A 24198-nucleotide genomic window follows, 5' to 3' on the forward strand; every position below is an offset into this window, starting at 1 on the left:
TTTTCATAAAACCTGGCTTTTATAAAACTGGATTAGGAGAGGGTGTCATCCAAATGCCCCATTGGATCCTTAAAAAGCTTTGGTTGACATCTAGCCATTAGATTGAAATTTCGACCAACAATTCTCTCTCTCTCTCTCTCTCAGTTCATGTAGTTTCCAAAGACATCCACCTGCCGCACAAACACAACATGCATATGGGAGCAAGTTGAATTCTTCTTTGGTATGGGAAAACAGACAATTTCATGGAAAACGATTTATGGGGCATGTACTGAAAACCGTGGCGTTCTTTTGGGTTTTTATTCACAAAACTATGAGCTTTTCCCATACATCGGGAATAAGCCATTTTTCTTTTGTGAAAACAGCGTTATTGTTAGCATGGTAAGCGATCGTAGCGAAGTCTACACACATATATATATATATAAAATAAGGCTACAGCCCTAATCCGTTTGGAACAAACACGAACGAGTTCGCCACAGGGTGGACTAAGACAGAACACAAGCGCTCCAACTACCGAACGGTTTTTTCTTTATTCTGAATGGACCGTGTGGAAATTATTTGGAAGTTGGAACTTGGAACTCCAAGTCGAAGCCCTAGACCAGATGGACTAGGCAACCGACTGGGCTGATCAGCACGATACCTGTGCTTTCTTATTTGGAACAAATTTTAGCACTCAGACATATGATGCTTTTACACATTCATTAAGACGAAGCGATGCTTTCTAGAAAGGGATCACATTCTTCAATGTACCATTTAGGACCTTAAGTTATTAAGAATCTAAGATCCCATATTTCCCATCCATGGAAAGGTTTGCAAAGCACTAGTCAACTTCACTCGCCAATCCGTGACGTGCTTCTTAGGAAACGAAACCGAAGAGAGTGGAGGAATCGGGCATGCAGAACGCTTAAAAATGTCCATGAGCTACCGGGCCCCGAACTCGACTCTAGTGTCTTGAAAGAAACTCGAAAGAAACTCGAACTTGACTCAATTCGAGTAGTTTAAGCTTGAGCCAAACATTGGCTTGAGGAAAGCCAAGCATTTCATTAATGATTTATTTTTTAAAGAACGAAGCTACAGTAGATTTGAGAAAGTGATACGTGTTCATCAACGCAGTTTCACGCTAAAGCCAGTTTAAGCTTAATAGGCAACCAACGAGTATTTTTGCTCCTTTAAGACTGGTTTAAGCTTAACTTTTGCTACGTTAACAACAAAAATTCAAGAATTAAAAACAAGGATCTAGGTCCTAATAAAAACACCAAAAATCACATTGGGTATAATTGCAATTTAGAATGCCATTGGCAGCCCAAAAGATTGCAACCGTATGACTACCGTTGCGCCACACCACTCATAAACAGCAAAGTGCATACAGCCATCGGGCCAGGAGGCAGTCGACATTATGATATGTCGCAAAGACTCGCAAGGTGTAGAGCACTACAAAAGAAAGCATGCATACAAAATAGTAAATACCGCTTTAATGAAGAGAAAAGATCCCACAAAACCAAAATCAGTGAAAAGGGCGTGGGTGCTACGTATGAGCTTGACAATCATAAAAGGATATGATATCACAGATGACTTCACTGAATAAACAAAACACTCGACCTAAAACACATTGAAGAAAGCCCACATGCAGTGAGAAAAACTGAGAACATATATCTCCTAAAAAATTGGCAAGAATAATTATGCAAATACACCAAAAAGATATCAAATTTTCGTGTCACATGTTGCCATGGCTGAGCTTCTTTGCGAAAGTGCCAATGTCAAGATCACTTATTTGATGCAGAAATATATATGTCCGTGCCTCCCAACGTCTCATATCTTTGTTGCTAAAATATCTGTGTGCCAATTTGGCGGGATAGAGAAGACAGACACTCAGGGACGCAACTAATATGGTGGTTGCAGCAATGGGCTCAAGAATGGAATCCTTTTCCTTTTGTTCTTCCCTACGGAAACAATCCCACTATCATTAACTGCAAATTGGCCAGCCTCAAATAGGTAAAGACCAGAGTTCCCCCGGACCCATGGGCTTTGAGACCACCAAGTTTAGAACTTGCTCCCTACCAAATATGAGTAGCTATTGTATGCAAAACAGAGGAATTTACTTGCATGATAAGAAAGACTTATCAAGAAATTTACAACACAGATTTCCTCAGGCTTGAAAGCTTTCTTTGCTTATCTGATGCACAAGCTAGGGGAAACCACTATGAAGTTTCATTCGAAACCATGCTGATAGCTACTTCACACGCTTGCCAAAGATAGAATTTGATGCCCTGATAATGTCACGAACATCAGGATCAGTGTATTGCATTTTCCTTAGAAGGAAAAATGCAGACGAATGCTGGCCAGCAGCCAAGAAAGCCTGGAACATCCTGCAGCAGTATGAAATAATATTGATAAACCAAGTTAGCTCAAGAAGGCTTACTTTCAAAATCTTCAGGTGGATACTCTCCTACAATGATAGGACATGAAAGGGTGCACACGAGAATGTTGGTCTTTTTTCTGGGAAAGAGAGGTGGTAGTAGGCTTGTTGTTTCTGGGAGAAAAGATTTCCAATGTAGGTTCAAGTCATCTGAATATCCATAAGAACTTATGTTATGTGCCTACAAGTGTTAAGCTGATCAAGCATCCATTTTCACGTTCGGCTTACATCTTCATTCAAAAGCATGTCATGGCCAACGTCTCTAAGGACCATTAAACCTTTAATAAGGCGAGCTGAATAAAGTCACTCGAACACACAAATATGGGAGTTGCCAACCTCATTCAGAGACCATGTACACACAACTGAACATTTAAGCAAAATTATGATTGGAGATATGAACATGTGCCATGTCCAGCCATAAAATTCTTCTGCAATATTCTAGAAGAAGATGTTCAGTAAAGCACAGAGAATACGTGTTTCCTACGCTATTGATAATTGTACCAAAGTTCATATATGTATCCATAGAAAGATTTCCAATAGAGATTCATACCTTAAAAAGGTTAGCACATTGAAAGGAATATTAGCCTTTTCGTACTCCTTCCAAATCAGTCTTGCACTGTCAGCATTTTTAGCACTAACACAAGTGCTGAGAAGAAAATCTAGACTTGTTCTTGAGGGAGCAAGACCAACATCTTCCTTAATACCTTGAAGCAAGCTTAAGCCAATCTCCACATCAGCAGGATCCATGTTATAGATTAAGCCAAAAGCCTGTTCCATCTCAGTGATGAAAAATAGATGACGATACCCAAAAAGATAACATGAGTACTTACTAAAACGACATCTTATCATAAACAAAAAATTTAACCTTTGGGCCTGCCTATAATTCTATACAAGGTATTAGCGTTGCGATTTTCCAAATAAGGGCTAAAACTTTTCATGAAAACTGTCAAGGTTTTGAATTTCTGTTAACTTGAGAAATATAAAACTTACTTTCAAGTTTCAATATTACCCTCTACCATTAAATTAACATGAACAACTTGTTCTATTCACAAAACCTATTTGGACCTTAAAAGACTTAGCATATGGGGGGTGAGTGTTTATTTTATCATATTAAATAAAACATGAACAAATTCTATTCACTATGAAACCAAAAATCTACTTGGACCTTCAAAGGTGTGGAATATGGGGAGGGGTGTATGTATAATTCCTAGAAAAAAGCAATTTAATGTGCTGTCCGACTTTTTTGACCACCTGAAGTTGTTACCAGTAAATCCATCTGTACAAATGCGCTAGAAATATCCATTTTTATAGGATCAAACAAATAAAAGCTACAAAGCCGTACGTCAGATTCAATAAATTAGCTCACTTAATGGCATTAGATTTATCGTTCATAAAATCTGATCTGGTATTTACACATTTTTTTAATATTGTAGTTTCGGAATATCCTCCTACTCTCTCTCTCTCTCTCCACACACACACACACATATATATATATGTGTGTGTGTGTGTGTGTGTAAAACAACTGTTCAACTGGTGCTATTTTCAGGAATGACCCAATTAGCTCCTTCATCTCATTTCTGACTCATTTTATCTACAACCTACCTTATGGATGCAAGCCTTATATCCAGAAGATTACAAATATATGAAATTTAGAATTATAGGGCAATGCATGAAAAACTAAAGCCAAATAGAATCGTATTTGGATTTGTATTTCTTGTTTCAGGAGTTTCTCTACAAGTGCTTAAGATGAATGCTGCTCATCTAGAATCTACAGATTTCAGAGAGCAAACAAAAAAGTTCTAAACAAAATAAAGCATACCTGATCGCAAAAGTAATCTGCTGCCAATTCATCTCTTTCTCTAAGCTGTTTGAGTAGGTTGATTGCACAACTGGTTCCAGAAAAGTAGAAAAATAAGACAAAAGGATGTCATGGACAAATTAACAGAATTTATTCTATGATGCAACCTTTGATTTTTGTACTGGACGCAGTACAGAAAAACCCGGCCGCACCCATCACACCAACTGGACTTATCATTCAGGTCGCCAAGCAATTGAAGCAACAGGTCTAACTTTCCATCGGATTGTGTATGCTCCTATAAGAGACAATAATAAGAGAAAATAGGAATCATGTTTATGCAAATGTTGAACAGAATCTACCTATTAAAGCAAAGCAGTCCAAAAGAACAAAACTCACAATAAGGCTGATCACAGCTTTTGGATCTGGACAGCACCCTGCTAGCTTGATTTCTTCATAAACATTTAGAGCCTCAGACATTTGTCCGCATGATGCAAAAGCTAGGACAAGTGCACTTTTTATCTCAACAATATTCTTGGGTTGTATCCGACAGTCTAAAGCCACCTACAGCAAAACTATTATATCAGAAGCACTTCAGCTCTACCTTGCACTAATCGCATAGAAACGGTGACAGTAGAAGACAAGTATATGAGGAGAAAGTGGAGGCATTCATCACGATAGAGGATAACTACTAACACCATGAACCAGTTTGCCAGGAAATAAGATTCTTTATTTTCTAAAATTGGAACAGGAAACAAATAGCTCTTACATGTCAAATGAACATGCACACACCACAGTACACATGCACACCTTCCACAGGCACACATAGTCAGTAAATAAATGATTCCCCACGATTCGCTTTGTAAGTACATCATTGAAAGGTCCCAAGAAATATGTTCATGTCAATGGTGAAAGAATCACACCTTGAAAGTAAGCATATGGTTATGCTGCTTTACAAAAGTCACAAAAATAAGTTTCAAACAAGTCCTAAATCTGTAAGATTTAGACATAAAAATGCATTCAAAAAATAGCTTAGCATGTTTCCACCTTGTTAACATTCAAATATGCAAATACCAGATTTTTATTGAGTAAACTGACTACGCAAAATTTTAAAACAATACTGAAATTTGAACTATATGCAAATAGGAAACTGGTCTCCAAGGTGAGGAAACAAGTTTTAGAGCTGTGAGCTTCATGTTTCAGAAATGATTTCCCAGGAATCGGTGGTGTCCAGGTATAGCCATCATTAACCCAGACCCGACCTGAAATGAATACAACAGTATATGAAACAAGATATCATGTCCAACCATGCAGATGCACTTTTTCATGCAAAACTTCCTAAAAGTAGAAAACAAAGTAATTGTAGTCCATTTATTGGGTGGTTTGAACCCTCACTTTGTAAGCTTCTCTGAAGCTAATTCACTTCTGTTTTAATAGAATATTATTCCCTTAGTTCACTATTTCTTCACTCTTTTATGAGTGATAATTGTGTGAAGAATATAGATTTTATATCTATATCAGGTTCTTGTGTGATTCAAGTATTGTAAAGACTCTAAGAATATATCTTTGTACCTACATTTTGCTTTCTTCTATGTTCAAGAAGAATAATTGAAGAAGAATGTGGATTTACTCTTATGTCACTTTCGAATTTCAATTGACTAATTTCTTCAGCAAGAGGTCCAAGTCTCGGACTTGTCGAAGACTTACATATGCTGTTATGTATCCTTCTTCTAGCTTATTTCCTTCTACAACATTTATTTTGATATTTACATTTTTGTGCCACAAGTTCATGAGAGTGTTTAATGGGCTCCTATGACTATGAGAGCTCTTTCCATCTTCACGGCACACACATAAAATCCAGATAGCTAATCATCTTTATGAGGTAACTATGTTAGTAAATCAAATAAAAAAATATGCATTTAAAGAATATTAAAACCAATACTATAATAAGTTTAACTGCACATAAAGAACTGCAAAACAAACAACAATGATGCTACAAAAATTTGAGATCATCAAAAAACCAATGTCTTGTGGACTAGTTTTAGCGCCACAGCCATGCTGACATGGCTCAACATGGATGTAGACATGGAATGTGGCTCTGGACATGGCTTAGGCATGGTCAAAGAAGTACCTCTGGTGCAGTCAAGGAGCCCATGTCTATTTTGTTCATTGGCCTTGGTCAAGGTTGCCAAGTCTAATTTTGTCTAGGAAGTGAAAACGACTTTCTTTTTAACGCCATTTGCTTATGCCTCCTTAGTTTATATATACAATTTTTGTGTTAGTCACTGAAAAATTAGTTAGCTTTCTTTTCTGACTGTGCTCCCAACCATGTAAGATGGATCAAAAGTTTGTCAAAGCACAACCTTTCAGTAAACAACAAAATCAAGTAAGAGAAGTTCTTAAATACAGTTATAGTCCATTCAGGAAACTAAACATTTTGAGTCAATGGTTTGGCAGAAGATAAAGTTATTGAAGGGAGACAGTTGCCAAGCACCTGTTTTGCCTTGTCAAACTGCCCACATTTTGCATAGCCATTAATAAGTGCCAAGAAGAAGTGCTTGTTCAAAGCAAGACCTGATTTCTGCATCTCTTCACAATACTGCAGACATATAATCATTTGAAATAGTGATACACAAATTAATAATTTTGATAAACATACGTATCGAATGAGGCATACTGATGATATTCTAGAATACAAACCAACCAAATTTTTGTGAAAAAATTTATAGATCAACACTTCAGTATTCTATAAAATGCCACGATGAAAAATCTAATCCCATCATTTCATAGGAAACAGATGCTGAAGCCATTTCAACATACAGAAGAAAAATTACCATCATGTTCATTAAAAAAAGTGGCTTGAAATCATTTTGAAGAAACAATTTCTTCCCTATATTCTTGCAATGATGAAATCTTACATAACTTACATTCATAATATGTGCACGCGTGTGATGAATGCAATGTGCATAATTACAAAGCTTTCCATGACAGTATACCATTATAACTTTTTGATGTTACAGTCAACTTTCATAATTCTAATCTCCCAAGAAGACAAAAAAGGGTCATGTTTAACATAAGTTATTCACTACCCTCTTGATTCTTATCATGCAGAGGCTACTAAAACTGTAAGGAATGTAAATAAATGTTTTCAAACACATCTTGAAAGTTATACAAAATGGTGACTAATCCCCAGAAAGATGAGCACTGCCACATGGCGTTAAGATTTGGAGCCACCATAGCTTATGTGAAAACATGCATATTTGCTTTGCTGCAAAGACACAATATGAACCAACATTCCGTGCAACCAAGTTGTCTTTTAAACATTCATGTATCCTAATCCAATCATCAATCCTATTGAAGATAGCTTCCTGTAATGCCCTCCCAAGGCCAAGGATTACCATGACTCCATGACAAATTCATGAGCCAATCTGACAAAATACAAGAATATAGTAGCATCAGAAAGTACAAGTATCTGGACCATAAGGCTGATCTATATCAACACTGTGCGAGGAAGCATTGATATGCAACAACTCCTATAACCATTTTATACATACTCATCCAGGTAAGATAATAAACTGCACTGCTCAGTCCATTTCAGAAGTACAATGCCATGGGTTCTCTTGAAATTTGGAAAACCAGATCCCCATTTTTTCAGAATTTGGCAGTCCAACATAACTTTTCAATAATATAAGTGTAAGTACTTATTAACAGTGTAGATTATTCAGAAGAGTTGCACATGTATGGAAAATAAAGCAAATTTTACACCCACCTTGTCTCCATCAGGATAGTCTTACTCTTTAAACTTGTTTTCAGAAGGTAATATTTAACTCTAACCCTTTTCAAATATACCTACCCTTTCAATATCTTCAACACATTGAGAATTAAATATCAGGTGACAAAATGTTTCTGAATCTGGTTTAACATCTGCAAGTTCCATTTGCTTCAGAACCTTCATTCCTGATTCAACATTTTTCTGACAAAAAATAAAAGATAAGTTAATAGCAACCAACCAAGAAGTAGGAAACATTACAATAATTAACTACCAACAGTTCTGTGTAGTAATCGGGAATCTCAAGTATAACTGGCTGTATCTAACTGAGCATGGCAAATAGAAAACGAGATAAGGTAAAACAAGAGGTTAGATACAGAGTTGAACAAATACCTTTTCTAAAAATACATATGTACACATGCATAGATGTATAATACTACACTGATAGCATCAATCTTGCAAACATTTTCCTTGATGAAAATGTAGAAACTCAGAACTTGTCAAAAGAACTATCTGGAAACACCAGCCCACAACATTAAAAATATGTCAAGCCAGACGGATCTGCTAAATGACCTCCAGAATGCTGGCCCAAAATGTAACCATCATCATCCACTTTCAATTTGTGGCTTACAGCCACATGACCCCTTTAATAGGCATGTTCCTTCAGTTATACATTCAGTGTGACCCTCAACCTTGCTGAAAATGAGCCCCAGAGTAGGGTCACACCAGGATGTATAAAATGTTATCATTCATCTAAAATGGCATAAAACCCTTTAAGAAAATCAACTTTGTCCTGCATGACAAGAAACGATAATATTTCTGCAACCAGATTAAATTGGAGGAGAAAAATAAAAACAGCAGTCTGAGCGAGATGCTCAGTTGCAGTATGAATGAGAACCAGTGGAGGCAGCACTTATATCTTGTGAACAGCAAAAGGAGCAACAACCTCATGAGCTAAAAAGTTCTCTGATGGAGATCTTCAGATCAACATAGTTTTGAAATCTTGCACAAGATACCTTCTCCAGTTTGGGATGGTAGGAAATCTTGATAAATTTTTTTTGTTGTAATCCTTACTTTATTGTCATTTTCATCACTAAATCTTAAGACCCTGGAGATATTTACACTTGAGATCTACAGATGGTCCTGTATTTAATTCATATTAATTTCTACATTTTCACTATGATATTTCAGCCAATATATATGCATGTAATAAAATGTAAAGTCAAAATTACTTAAACAGGTTTTGTTGAACAAATTATCAGTGAATGAATTAAATTTTGGTAGAAGATGGTGTACTGAATAATTGAGGATGGAAATGCTGCCCTTGAAGCATATAATTTTGTTCGGACATGTAAGTAACCGATACTTGGTTGGCATGAACCCAGCATCCCTATCCAAATCAAGGATGACAAATCTAGAGACCAGTTAGGCATTACACAACATGCATAACCATTCCATCAACAAAGACAAGATTGTAGAGAGCTAGGGCTGAACAACGAGCCGAGTAACTCGAACTCGACTCGTTAAAGCTCGGCTCGAATTTGAATTCGATCCAGCTTTTATACTCAACGAGCCGAGCTCGAGTTATCCGTTCAACTCGTTTATTTTATCGAGCCAAGTACGAGTTCGGTTAAGAAGCTCGCTTAACCCAACTCGGCTCGCTTAACCCAAGAAAGGATATTTATTTTTTTCTTCATTCGCGCATCTTCATTTCTCGTCTTTTTTTTCTCTCTCTTCACTCTCTTCCTCCTTCTGGCGATCGGTGGAATCCTCAAACCCTCGTTCCTTCTCTTCTCTCCTTCTCTCTCTCTCTCCCTCTCTATCTCTCTCTCCCCCTCTCTCCCTAAATCAGAGAACTGAAACCCTCTCCCTCAAACGAGAGAGGGTCTCAAGAACCCAATGATTTCTAACTTTGTTTTGCAGAAGAGAAGAAGAAGAAGGAGAAAGAAGCGTTTTTTTGGAAAAGAAGGCGCCCAAAAATCACTTGGTTATGGCTCTATGAAGAAGACCAAGCGAGAAATAGGGTTCTCCCTCAAACCCTCGCAGCCTCCCTCCTTCTCTCTCTCTCCCTCTCCTCAAACCCTCGCAGCCTCGCCCCTTCTCTTCTCTCCTTCTCTCTCTCTCTCTTCTCCCTCAAACCCTCGCTCGCAGCCTCGCTCCTTCTCTTCTCTCCTTCTCTCTCTCCCTCTCCTCAAACCCTCGCCCCTTCTCTTCTCTCCTTCTCTCTCTCTCTTCTCCCTCAAACCCTCGCTCTGTTTCTTGTCCCTCAAACCCTCGCAGCCTCACTCCTTCTCTCTCTCTCTCTTCTCCCTCAAACCCTCGCTCTGTCTCTTGTCCCTCAAACCCTCGCAGCCTCGCTCCTTCTCTCTCTCTCTCTCTCTCTTCTCCCTCAAACCCTCGCAGCTTGGTGGGGGGAACAGGTGACGTAGCTTTCACATACCACAGTGCTACCCTTCGTCGTCTCTCCTCGAGGCGCTGCTCCCCTCACCACCACGCGCCTTCAAGCTCGACCTCCAAACCGGCGAAGGACTCGACCTCATTGCCGACGCTCTGGGACAATGCCTAACTAAACAAGTTAAACGAGTCGAGCTCGAGCTCGACTATATATAGTCGAGTCGAGCTCGAGCTCGTGTTGGGGAACTCGACTCGAGTTCGAGTTTGAGCTCGAGCTCTTTGAGCCTGGCCAAGCTCGGGCTCGACTCGGCTCGTGTGCAGCCCTATAGAGAGCCCACCAAAGTCTACAAATTTATCAATGAATAAAACAAACAATAAAGAAAGCCAACAAAATGAAGCCATAGATGCTGAGGTACAAATTGAAGAGCATGGTCAAAGTGGGGTGGAAGGGAGGATCCTGAAAGGGCCTAGAAGCATCTCTAAAACAAGAGAGAAAAACTAAGCAGGCTAGATTCTATTGATTAACCAACTATCCTTGAGCAGATAACAATTATTATATCATTTGATAAGATTAACAGTCTTCCCCATTAAAAGATAAAGTAATGCAAAATACTTCCACAAGCAAAGATGAAAAAATACCAAATCTGGTCCTATAAAGAATTATTATGTCAATGAAATTTTTAGAATTAGAAAGTATATGGAATGCCCAATTACTTTATCCCACATCGGATTAAATCAATGCAGAAACACTATACCATCCCAGGAAAAAATCGCAGTTATACCAGAGGTAACCCTGACCTTAAGTCCAACAATCAGAAAATGTTAAAAAGTGCATTACCTCTCGAAAGTACCCCACCATGATTGAATTGTAAATGCTTGCAGTTGGCACAATTTTCTTCTCATCCAAGCTAGCCAATAAATTGTATGCCCCATCAAACTATAACAATGTGAAACACATCCTAAAGTAAATCTTTTGCAAGACATTTCTTTGTCAGAATCACAATATAGGACAAGCTAAACAGTCTTTTTTTATATGCCAGTAAAGCTCCTATTTAGTGCAATCAGTATGAAAACAAAGAAATTGATGACAACCAAAACATGAAGACAAGAAAATGAAGTTCTTCCAAGAAAATGGAATTTCTAATAATATCAAAAGATGAAATTATGCAAGGTATTTGTTGCAGATGTAAGTATCTACAACCTACTTCAATCTAAGAAAGTATAAAATTTCTCAAGGATCATTTCTTGTGTTTTTCTTCCCATATCCATACAGTTTCTCAAGTGCTGACACCACCAGATACCCACACAGACTGGTTAACTGCACACCCACCATCTACCAATAACATTCAATAGTAATGTAGTATTGTAGTGTAGTATATAAATTGCCAGCCTCTGATTTATTGTCACAGGCAGGCCAGTGACCTCACAAAATGTAGAAAGAGTAATATGAGATAAAACATGAAGAGAGAGGAACTATATTCTGTAAGCAAAAGCAACTTGGTTTGTTAACCAAACTTCTGCAAAGGAAATAGACCGCATGAGCACCAGTCACATGAGAACAAATCCAACACTGAATTAACAACTATGAGTAAAAGAAGGCTGAAATTCATGGACAGAAATAGTACAAGGAACACTTGCAAGTTCATGATAACGCAGAAAGAGCAGCAGCAGTGTGAACAGGTTTAAAGCTTTTAAGCTTAAAGTATGAGGTCAAACATACTTGGAATAAAGTAGTTGGCTAAATATAAGACTTGACATAACTGACGCAGCATATGGTGCAAACATGCTTGTAGAAGATAATGGACCAAACACTAAAAGTCAAATAAAAAAGGACCAAAATATATATCTTATACTTCAACAAAAGATTCATCTCCTATGTCCAATTAAAAGAAAAAGGAATAACTAAACACTGAAAAATATGAAATTTCATACAGGATACTTAAATCTAACATCAATAAAAAGCAAATAAAAAATAAAAAGAAAATAAAAAATCTAGAAATCTCTCCAAGAAAAAATAGTCATATTTCATATTGCAGACGATAATATATTTAAACTGCTACTTCACCAATATTTCTGAAATATAACAAGTCAAAAGTTCACCAGTAATGATATGACCAAACTACAGCAATAAGAAAGAAAGTTATGAATGTTTGTCTCATGCAATAGCTAGCTCACTAAGGCAGGTTCAACCAGAAAAAATAGTGTATTAACAAAATTGCAAGAGAAGGGCTCTTGTAGAAGGGAAAAAGGAAAACAAGATACATGACTCACATCTTTCATCTTGATACATAAGTTTATCATGTATTTGTAGGTTTCACAAGTAGGCTCCAACCCAAGCTGATGCATCACTGAATAGATGGAGTGGACCTTACATTTAAAAAAAAAAAAGGAAAAGAATAACCAGAGGAATCAGACAAGAAAATGAACTATCTATGAGCCTATAAATTAGAGACAGACTGTAGAATATCTCCAAATGGATTCCATGAGTCATAATCCCAGAAGAGAAAACCAATCATCAAAATCACTATTGACATCAAATTCATTACATGAATATATGAACAGAAGCGGCATCAGTGATCAAATTGAATGAGCCTTTAAAAAGAGGGATTGGAGAAGTATTTGGAGAAGCAAGAGAATTAAAGAACTTGCCATAGATATAAAACTTACAAAATTCCTCACCAGAATGGATCCAATTATCATTAATGGGAAATGTGTGCATATACACATAATAGCAAGAGAGGGAGTGTGTGTGTGTGTCTGTGTGTATATGTGGATTATGTATCCCAATTATTATGCACCCTGCATTATCCACCTCAAAACCATTCAATCAAGTAATCACTAAACAATGGTCAAAACAATTTGACAAGTGTTCAACATAGTTTATTTAACAAACAACAACCGATGAATCACATCATTTTCTGTGTGACAACAAAAATCAAGTCTCACAATGTAAATGCATAAAAATTTGATGAGTTAAAAAAATCATAATTTCTTTTGAGAAGCATGACCAAAATATGGTTAGATAGAGGAAGGAAAAAAACTGTGTTGATCTGTCCTTATCACCAGACTCTTGAAATAATACTTTTGTGGCCTAGGGCACTCGAGGCCACAACAAACTTAACACATTTATATGAAAGGGACACACATGCAGCAAATTGCATTTGATAGCAGGATAAATCAAGGGGAAAAAAAATCTCTAAACCAGTAATTAACAAAAGCACACCTAAATTTTCAATAATTTCAAAATACACCTACTTTTTTCATGGTTATTAAACTGCCCCAGAAAATTAATTCTGTCAAGTTTTCATAAATTAGTGAAAATTATTATTTTACCCCTAAAAGATAGAATCAGAAATACACCTTTGCGAAAAACACCTACACTTCCCTTGGCTAACTTTCTAGCGTTAATAAAGAAAAAAAAATCGCCTAATTAATTAGATACTGATAAGAGAACTAACTATTTTATTTAGTTAGTTATGCATTAATATAATTGGGAATGGTTAAATAGGACAACGTAAACTAATGAAGTTGACATTTCTTGTTGAGGCCATTTTATCATATCAACCCCAGAGTAAGTTGGTACTAGACAAGGGTTAACAAGTTGAACAAAGGTTATTTCCTTATTAAACAATTACATGTCTTCTTTATTACTACCAATTCTTTGGTAAATAGAGTCTTCCTTGAAAAATTACCTAAAATATATCATAGAAATGTGCGCTCAAAATGTTCAACAAAGAAAAAATAAAGAGCAGGTACTCGTTACAAAGAAACGCAAGAAGAAGACATATTGAAAGACTACACTGAAAAACTAAAATCTACCAGATCAAAATCACAAGTCTGTTCACAGGCACGAAAAATAGGGTGCAGCGTTTCAATAGAGACAGATGACCCTGATGAGCACATTCTATCCACAACATCAAGAGCAGCTTGCACCTGTCAGCAAAAGATAATGGTAGTAATCAACAGGGAGGAGGGGGAGAGAATCAACCGGGATAAAGAAGTAACTAGAACGGAAAGCAAGACCAGAACTAATTGAGTATGGATCAAATTAAACCATATGAAAGGCTGGCAAAAAATTATAGAAATACCTACCGAGACATGAGAATAAACTGAAAGGCAAAAAAAACCCACAGTTGGATGACGGAAATAAATCATATTCAGTTTTTTGTAGACATCCATAAACTTAGCCTTCTCCTTTGGATTACATCTTTTACAAGCTTACATTTCCAAAACATAATCTTATACTTCATGTTTGCATGTCCAGCCACCAATGGAAATGGATATTAGGCCAAGTGTATAAAGCTATAAACGTCTTTCTCTCATCTGCCACCTATAGAGTAGCATTAAAGAAGAAAGTGAGATCAGTAGGAAGCATCAAAGAAATTTCATTTGGATGGTCTGTTTCCTTCATGAGTTCATTCCTTGGAGTAGGCAGACCGCCCAGAAGCTGTTCTTTTGATGCTTATACTGAGAATGAGCACATAAAGAGACAAGTGTGAGAAGTTCTAAATATTTTCTTTGACTCTATTCACACCTTTACAGAGAAGAATTTTGGGATTGAGATCCTCTCCAAAAAGTAATAAGACACTTTACTATCAGAAGTTATGGATTATACAATAGCTAACAAAAAACTTGATTGATTCTTGACCTCTGTAACACCAACTTATATGGTAAAAGTTAAAACTAATAGCTTATGATGTTACAGGCTTGGAGTCAGACATTGCGAGGCTATAAATAACAAATGCATTTACGCCTTCAGTGCCCTCGGCCAATAACTCTCATTCACAATAATAAGACTTATATTGACCCATGCCCCTATGCATGGAGTGCCAAATTTTTCTCGTTGCCACCTTTTGTGATTCCTATGCAAGTGCTTATGGCCCATAAATGTTGCACAAGGTTCCTACTAAGATTGGTTAATTTAGTAACCCGACATGAACATCATATATTTCTCACATTGTCAGGGACCCAGGACACAGTCAGACAACAATTTACAATATATGTTAGCCATGTGGATCTCAATACAGGTGTTAATCTTGGTATGAAAGAAGTTTCGTGAACGCTACGTCACATGGATATGGGTATGGAAGATGCAGGTATGGGCATGACGATTTTAGAAAATTTGGGTACAGGGTACGGCAAAGTGTATATGTAAATATGTATATTATATATATAATAATCCAAAAAAATCTCAAAATTAAAGAAAATGAAAGGAAAATATAGAATCTTAGTGGAAGGGAAATACAAAAGAAGGGAAAAATCAAAATTAAAGAAAAATTAAGTTTGAAAATATAATTTTAAATGTCTTAAATGCAGCCGTACCCAGCCGTACCCGTGTCACCATACCCACGTACCGACAGGGGGACCTGGGCAAATCCCACGTACCTGTGTCACATAGCTTGAAGGAAATAGAAAGACAACCCAATGAAGGAAACTTGGCAGACACCTACAACAAAGAGAACTGATAGCCTCTGCAGCCACCAACATGTGAAACATATAGATCAAGATCAAGAGATCTAGAAACACTTTAATATTCAAGAATAGAGGACGACCAAACCAAAAGACATTGAACAGCATGAAAACCAGAATTTAGGTAAGTATGCTTCTAGTAATTAGTTTATGTTAAAAAAAAAAAATCTATCAAGGTGAACAGGAGTAGTGAAAGTCAACAACACCCAAGGAAAAGCAAAGAGAGATGTTGGACAATATTAAATAACCAAAAATTACTGCTTGTAAAAAGCATCAACACTAAAGTTCCAAAAAAAAAAAATGCTACTCATACGCTTGGTCTCTAAAAAAATTACTGCACACTTAGTCTCTAGAAAAATTAATTACCTTCAAGGCATCACAGCAGTAAGTCACAAGCGTGCAGTAAGATGATGATGACGGTTGAACTTCAAGCTTTTCATGCAATTCATTGAATTCTGCAATAACTTCATCAACCTTCAATTCAGAACGTTAGCTGCATAAGAATTATCGTATTTCTTTCATATGTAAGAAACATGAGACAAACAGATAAAAAAGCAAAAAGAGGACTAGTGAAGCACCTCTATCCAATAACTTTTACCAGGACAACTATAGTTGCAACATAAATGATCCAATAAACCTTTATATTTTTCCAAATCAACTCATAAATAAAGAAGAAACTTATAAATGCCAGCAGAAATAAATCTAAAATGCATTATATCCAAAAGAAAACCAAAGTACAGTAACATTGTTGACATTGAAAAGAAGACACGTAAACTGAAGGGCCCAACTCTTAGCAAAGCAAGGCCGTCATTTTTCACTTGTTCCTTGCCTTGCAATGGCTGCTCAAAGTAGGTCACTGGGAAGACCTTTTCCCAGCGTGCAGAAATCAATCCTATTGGCTGGCACCACTATCCCTTTAACCAATTGCATCTTGAACTTGTGTCATCCACTTAGAAGTGCAATTTCCACTTCACCTATTTCTAATCTGCAGTTGATGAAGATTCATACCTAACGAACAAAGCAATATGACCTGCCAACTGGAATGCTTGGCCTTCTATGAAATAAACTAATCCCTTCCCTTACCTATGTAAGTACCATCACTGTCATACTACTTATCACATGAGAGAAAGAGATCATGTCCCCACTTATCATGATCTACTGACTAGTCTATAGAACAAAGAAAGAAAACTAAAAAAATAAAAAGTTGCTAGAAGCGATCCACCTGCAGGGCCAATTGAGGTCAAGGAGCCTGGGCTGTCCGTAAATTGAGCTCTGGTTCAGCTGACTAAATTTTTTACAGAAAAATTCAAGCACAACTTTTATGGGAAAGATTAAAAATAGCCACTTTTCGTATAAAGGATCAACATCCAGACCATCCACATAACCAAACCAAGTGATCCTACTCAGTTGTGCTAATGAAGTTTGTTGTTTGTATGAGACAAGCGTGCTTATGCTTCAGCTTTGCCATTTGTTGTTGCAGCTTAAAGAACTGTGGCTAAATAAGCCGACCCAAGCTCTCCTAGGCATAATTTCTGCCTTCTCCCCAAAATTCATACAGATGCAGTGACCATGTAATACAACATTTCAACGCATCTGCAGATTCTGCACTCTAGCAAAAGCCATACTAGTAAATTAGTGCAGTAGCAATAACCAAATATGCCTTCGAAAGGGAGCCTAGAAAAACACACCTCAATGAGAGGATATAATAGATAAAGAGGCAATTGCTATAAAAACTTCCTAATACAATAACGCTTTAGCTTGCAACAGGTAAGCACTTTAAGCTCAAAGAGGACCATGTATTCTTGCAAAAAACAGACCCTAGAAGAAGGACGAGTATCAATTGCTTTTTTAGGATATACTGACCTTCAAATTAGACAGGTTGATAGTAAGACTGCAAATAAACGATGATAGATCATCCATTTCTCTCCCTGCAACAGAGCAACTGCTCAGTATCTATCAAATATAAGCTCAAGGTAGTGACCAATATGCCAATTTCAACAAAAAACATGTTCAATAAGATGCTGTTTTCACCATGCAAAGAAAAAAACTTCAATCTTAGTAATTGGTTGAGCAACATACTAGACGGACATGAAAGAGATGTATACTCTGTAGGCTTCTTGTGAAGCCAAAGCATCCATCGCAAAGATGTCCAGTAGAAAAACATACTACAGGCTAGAGTTCTGTTGCAAAATTGCAACCTTCTCTGATTAAAATTAGTAAATAATTATCCAAAAAACCTCCAAAAAATTATGTTTATTTGTACTCTGCATCTACCATGCAAGTTCACATACAATGTATATGCTACACACTTTCCCATAATGCTCAATGAAACTGGTGGGTGAACTGAAAAATTTGTTGCTGCTGAACACGGATCTTATAGTAGAGTCTCATACTCAAAAATTATGGCCCCTCCTGAAATACTAAACAAAGGTGAATAACCATTGGAAGTGTATAATGACTGATAAGTGGAAACAATTAGCAAACCTCCGCCTTGGTGCTTGACAAAAATTTTTCGACAAACGAATATATAATTTTGCATATATGAAAGAACTTCTACTTGCTCACTTTATCTAACTGCAAGAAACAAAATCAAAAGCTACACCTTTTTGTTAAGTGAAAATGAAACTCATTAGTCATTAGCTTAGCACCAATCAACCATGAGTCAGCCTTGACTGAGTTTAAAGAGACGTGAATGATAAGGAAACCTTTTTCCTTTCCCTGGCCTGCTTTTTGGCTAATTTAAGTAATTCCTGCCCTTAACATGTCCATATCCTGTGTAACAATAAGAAACAACCCAGTTCGCTTGTTTTGTGCCTGAACCAGTTGGATCTGGTAGGCACAAAATGCTGGAGCAAATCATCAATGAAGTAGGAAACTTGTCAGTATTTTGTTCTGTCACATGGGTGCAGTAAATATGCAGCTGCATCTGAGCTGGGTGTGCTGTGGGGCAGCCGTTAATATTGTTTGGTTTTTGTATTTTACTCTCTAATTCCAATGCATACATTAATTATACTTCTTATATATAAATATTTTATATTACATGGAACCCTACATATATGTAGGAAATGGGTTAACTAGCCCCATTGTGGAACTGTCTTTATCTGATTTTTCTCTAACACCTACGTTTTCTCTTACCCTTTTCTTTTTCCTTTTTTCTTTCACAACCATCCTTTCCACCTAAGGATTGACAAATCCCAAGGATGGAAAGGGACCTGAAAAACCAGTCCTATAATAGGCCTGGGTTTATTACTACTTCCCGCAAACAGATACATAAATACATATATAGCCTTGCTGCATCCATGGCCAAGTTTATTTCAATAGGTGGTGCACTCTCGTTCACATCCAAGCTCATGTGAGAGTGATCATTAATGACTATATACATACATACATACATATATAGCCTGGAAGCCACAGCAATTCCATAATTGGTAAATTCTCACTCACACCCATGCTCATGTAACATCGTAACAGTGATGCTCTATGACAAACATCATATCAATTCCCTATCATAACGCACTGAGTACTCAGTTCTTAGTTAGCAGATTAATATAACTGACAACCAGATACTGGAAATTCATGCATGTTCAAGAGAAGGACTTCTTGATAAAGAAAGCTGGAAGGCTGTTTGATGACATTTAGAGAGAATCGTGTAACCTATGTCACACAGGTATGGGGTGTGGATGCAAGTGCTGCAATTTTCAAAAAACCATGGGTGTTGCAGAAAGGATAAATATATGTATGTGTATGCATAAATAAATACAACGGCTTACAGACAATAAAACTAGCGATAAAATTTTCACAAATAATGAAATAACAATTAACGATCAGCAAACTACGGTTGTATCAATGATTCAACGGAAAATAAAAAAATTTGTTTGTTGCTGCACCTATTACTTAAGATGTAACAGATATAAGAAGCAAGAATTTAAAGGTACGAGAATATAAATATATCTTTGTTCTAGATGGATGGACAACCACAACTGAGAGCAAACAATGCAAGACTCAATTCCCAAGTGTAATGATAATAACAACAGCAATAATAATGGTGTTGATGAACATAGTTCTAGCAACAGCAACAACACCATTAGACTATTAATATTATCACTATTATTATCACTTACTACTGGGAAAACAATGAAATTATAGGATCAAATCTTGCAATTCAAGTATCAAAGGCAATTTCTCAGAAGAAACTGAACTCTTTAACTATTAGAGTTTCAACATCAGAACTACAAAATCAAATTTCCAAACCTAAAATAGCAAAGACAAGTAAAGGCCAATCACCTGACTGTTTGAAAGTCAAAATGCATTCCTCGGCAACATTCACAAGTGATAATCTCCCAAAGCACTCAAAAAGGCTAGTCAGGAACTCTAAGGATGAAACTTTTGTGATATCCACAACTTCCAACAATTTCAGGATCTCGTTCTTCTTGTCAGTCTTACAAAATGCCCACAAGTAGTTCTCTGTGAAGGATGCATAGTTAAAAACCATCTCCTTGTTTGCAATTTAGTTTAAATACAGCAGAATGCATGAGGTAATTAACACTCCTATGGAGAACATTTAAGGCACAAAAGTCCTTCAATGATAGGCATTTTCTCAAAGGTGAGGCTACCAATGCAACAAGTCTGAACCAACTCATCATGCGCTGTAAACATCCCATGACAAAATAAGATTTCTCCCAATGTGCATGTGCATGTGTGTGAAACTGTGGAAAGTACGTGTGTGTGTAACACTTCATAATACATCAGATTTATTGGATGAGACATATTGTATTGGCCCCCTCACCAAACCAATGCAGGAGCCTGTATAGGACCTTCGCATATTGGCCATGCAGCATGAATTAGCTGGTTTAGCCTGTGCCAGCCTTTTTTTTAGGAAGACAACAATTTCAAGATCTCATTCTTGCTGTCAGTCTTACAAAATGCCCACAAGTAGTTCTCTGTGAAGAATGCACAGTTAAAAACCATCTCACTGTTTGCAATTTAGGTTAAATGCAACATAATGCATGAGCTAATTAACACTCCTATGGAGAACATTTAAGGCACAAAAGACCTTCGATGATAGGCATTTTCTCAAAGGTGAGGCTACCAATGCAACAAGTCTGAACCAAATCATTTTGTAAACATCCCATGACAAAATAAGATTTCTCCCAATGTGCATGTGCATGTGTGTGAAATTGTGAAAAGTACATGTGTGTGTGTAACACTTCATACTACATCAGATTTATTGGATGAGACATATTGTATTGGCCCCCTCACCAAATCAATGCAGAAGCCCGTATAGGGACCTTCGCATATTGGCCATGCAGCATGACTTAGCTAGTTTAGCCTGTGCCAGACTTTCTTTTAGGAAGATAACAATAAATATTTGTTTCTCAGACATTTCAAATAACAATTTCTTTTAAAATCACCAATTCAGGCTGATTCATATCTGCCAAAATGACCTAATGCACTGCATTGTTCAGCAACCTGATACAGCTCAACACTGACAAACAAATTCTCGCTTCTCAGAATTGTTATCGAACACCTCTCACTCAAGGACAAGTCAAAAAAATATTCCTTGTTCAGGACAGAAGCACAAAGGGAAATGAAGCTAACAAGAAGTTCGGGAGGGTAAAAGCACAATGCTAGTAAGAAAGAAAGGAGAACTTCACTATCCAATCTGACATGAATGACGCATTGAAGTGTTCGGCTGAATAAGAGACTGACCACAACAAAACCAATTACCAGAATTCTACATTACGTTGCTTTCCATGGACATTAATTGAGATTCATAAATTATCAAATGAGACATTAATGCGTAAAAGAAAGCAAAATGTTGGAAAAGGGACAAAAATAAAAAAGCCATAATGCTTACCAGCGGTCTTCAGATGTTGCTCACTCCTATTTGACTCCACATAACTGCACAGCTGCTCAATTTTATCATTGTTGTTGACGAGAATCCATAGAAGCATCTCGTAATAACCTATCCTGAAGCATGAACTAGGATTTTCCTCCATTATCAATTTACTAAAGGACTGGAATTCCTCTATCATGCCCATGTCAACGAAATACTGAAGCAATGGACCATAGCTTCCTTCTTCAATCGGGAATCCCTGTTCTCTCAATGACTGTAAAAGTTGTAATGCTTTGTGGATTTGATCTATTGAATCATCCTCTTTAATACAGGTCCTTGCTGTCTCCACACTGAGTTCGATCAGTGCATTGTACTCTTTGATGCCATTTTCTCGACCCAACTTACTAAACACCTCCAGAGTTGTTTCTGCACCCAATTTCTTTGCACAAGTTCTTATCAACTTTTCGAACCTACGACTCTGCATGTGTTTGGATACCCATTTTTGCTTTCTCCCTCTCAGTAGTTCTTTGCGATGCAGTGTGACTGATTTAGAAGTGTTTGAAAACCATGGTATATCCAAAATGCTTTCCAGCAACATGACATCTTTGGATGATGAAGAAGGCCGTTCAGAAAGTTCAACAGAAGCACCATCTGAGAATGAAGATCACAAATGTAATATTAAAAGTAGAAGAGAGTCAACGTCTCAAGCAACTAGGGGCACAAATTGCATAGGTGGGATCTCAAATTCACTTATTATTTTCCAGTACATGACTACACTCGCTTCAGGTTCCAGACAAGCACTTGGGATTTTTTATTCTTGTAGAAAACACAACTTCTTCGGATTTCAGAAGGCACATGCATCCAAGCAACCATCCGAATGTTTTGCCAGTTGGCACCAAGGAGGACTAAGAGAGTATTGCTCATCGTATCGACGGAGCGATGGAACTCTTCAAGATTGGGCCATGGATCGGCTCAAAATCTTGTAAGGGAACATGCACGGGAAAGAGTTCGAACCATGAAGGTGCAGACTAATTAGACAAGTACACTAACCTGAAAACAGAGCCCCAAAATTTAAATTACGAGAGTGGATAACGACCGAGCATCAAACCCACTAGAAAGCAGAAACCAGCAGCAAAAATATTCCAGCGAAACATTACAAGCACATAACACTAAATAAGAGTGGACACAGGTCTACAAAACTTGGACAATGAACAAAAACTTCGGTTCTCTGGGTCGTTGATGCACCAGAAAAATCCTTAAGATTTATCTTGTGTATCTTCTAATAAACAGGACACATTGCTGACCGCACGCATTGCAGACAGCAGAACAAGAACATCAAAATAATAGCAAAATTTGAGCGTAAATTTGGTGGAAAACAACCGTGGGCGGCAAGAACAGGGTCGAGCATAACTAAAAATATGTAATTATACGGTCCCAACAGGAAAAACCTACTCGCTTTTCGCAGGCAATATGCATTTTCACAAAACTAAACAATTCCACAAAGCGGATACATTATGAGGAGACAAACAAACAAAGATCGAAAAAGAGAGTAGCTAGAAAATCCACGTATCTTCGTCCAGTACGTTTCGAAAAAGATAGAAACTAGGAGCAAAATTCTGAAAAGATTGCTCCTAAAAGCAAAGCAACAAAGAGCGTCAAGGACATATGAGCAATGAAAACCAGCGGTCGGGCAGCGGCCAGACGATACCACACTAGAAAAAAGGTCCCCGGCATTCTTCACCGCCTCGTCTTTCGCAGAAGATGACCCAAAAAATTAACCATAAGAACAGAAAATCTATACAGGAGCAAGCAGCAAAAATCAATCATATAAACGACGACATAACAGATAACGAATAAGAGGATTAGATAAGTACTCAATAGGAAGGGGGGCCGCTGCTTAGGTGAAGCAGGGGCGGAACTCGCGGGGGACTGGGGCCACAGGGAGAGGGCTTTGAGCGAAGAGAGGTCCAGGGCTTCCTCCTGGACGGACTTCTTGGCAGCCTTCAGGGAAGGGAGGAAGAAAGAGGAGAGTTTGCTCATCTGGCTCTCTTCCCCTCACTGCCACCGCCACTGGAGGGCCATCGCCGGCTCGCGCCAACCGCATGCGGTACAAAACTGTCGAACTTACGACGTCCCCGTTTGGTTATTCGTCCCTCCCTGGCTTCAGCCCTCGCTTGACGAGGTAGATACTTTGAAGCCACTCCGTCCCCGGACCTCGGTGAGTCGACCCAGGACAGAGAAGGCACCGTCTGGTAACACGGACACTTCTTTTAACCCATCTTTCTCTTCGGTTGTCATCATCCTGCGTTTCGACTCTACGCCCACCCATTTAACGTGATCATTCAATCCATCATAGACTCATAGCCAATAAAAAAAATTATAAGAAAAATGTGAGTTACATTTTCATCATTTAGTCTTAATTTATTTTTTTATCTCAATCATCATTGTACTTTAAATATACGGTTCTAATTAAATGGCTATGTTTATTATCGTTCATTCACTATATACATGTATATATTATT

General features: G+C 37.5%; 1 protein-coding gene across 1 annotated transcript; it reads right to left on the minus strand.

Moving 5' to 3' along the window:
- Positions 1-1606: 1606 nt before the first annotated feature.
- Positions 1607-23946, minus strand: LOC116258697 (pentatricopeptide repeat-containing protein At4g21880, mitochondrial-like). The gene is made up of 15 exons (XM_031636023.2): positions 23551-23946; positions 21698-22327; positions 20125-20304; positions 17704-17768; positions 16207-16314; positions 14191-14304; positions 12643-12738; positions 11210-11308; positions 8062-8181; positions 6703-6807; positions 4608-4772; positions 4379-4506; positions 4233-4302; positions 2964-3181; positions 1607-2363 (listed from the first exon to the last, which is right to left on the minus strand). The coding sequence occupies exons 1-15, from the start codon at positions 23714-23716 to the stop codon at positions 2228-2230; spliced, it is 2400 nt and encodes a 799-aa protein (XP_031491883.1). The 5' UTR covers positions 23717-23946; the 3' UTR covers positions 1607-2227.
- Positions 23947-24198: the final 252 nt, after the last annotated feature.

This window comes from Nymphaea colorata, chromosome 1, assembly GCF_008831285.2.
Source record: "Nymphaea colorata isolate Beijing-Zhang1983 chromosome 1, ASM883128v2, whole genome shotgun sequence".
NCBI lineage: Eukaryota > Viridiplantae > Streptophyta > Magnoliopsida > Nymphaeales > Nymphaeaceae > Nymphaea > Nymphaea colorata.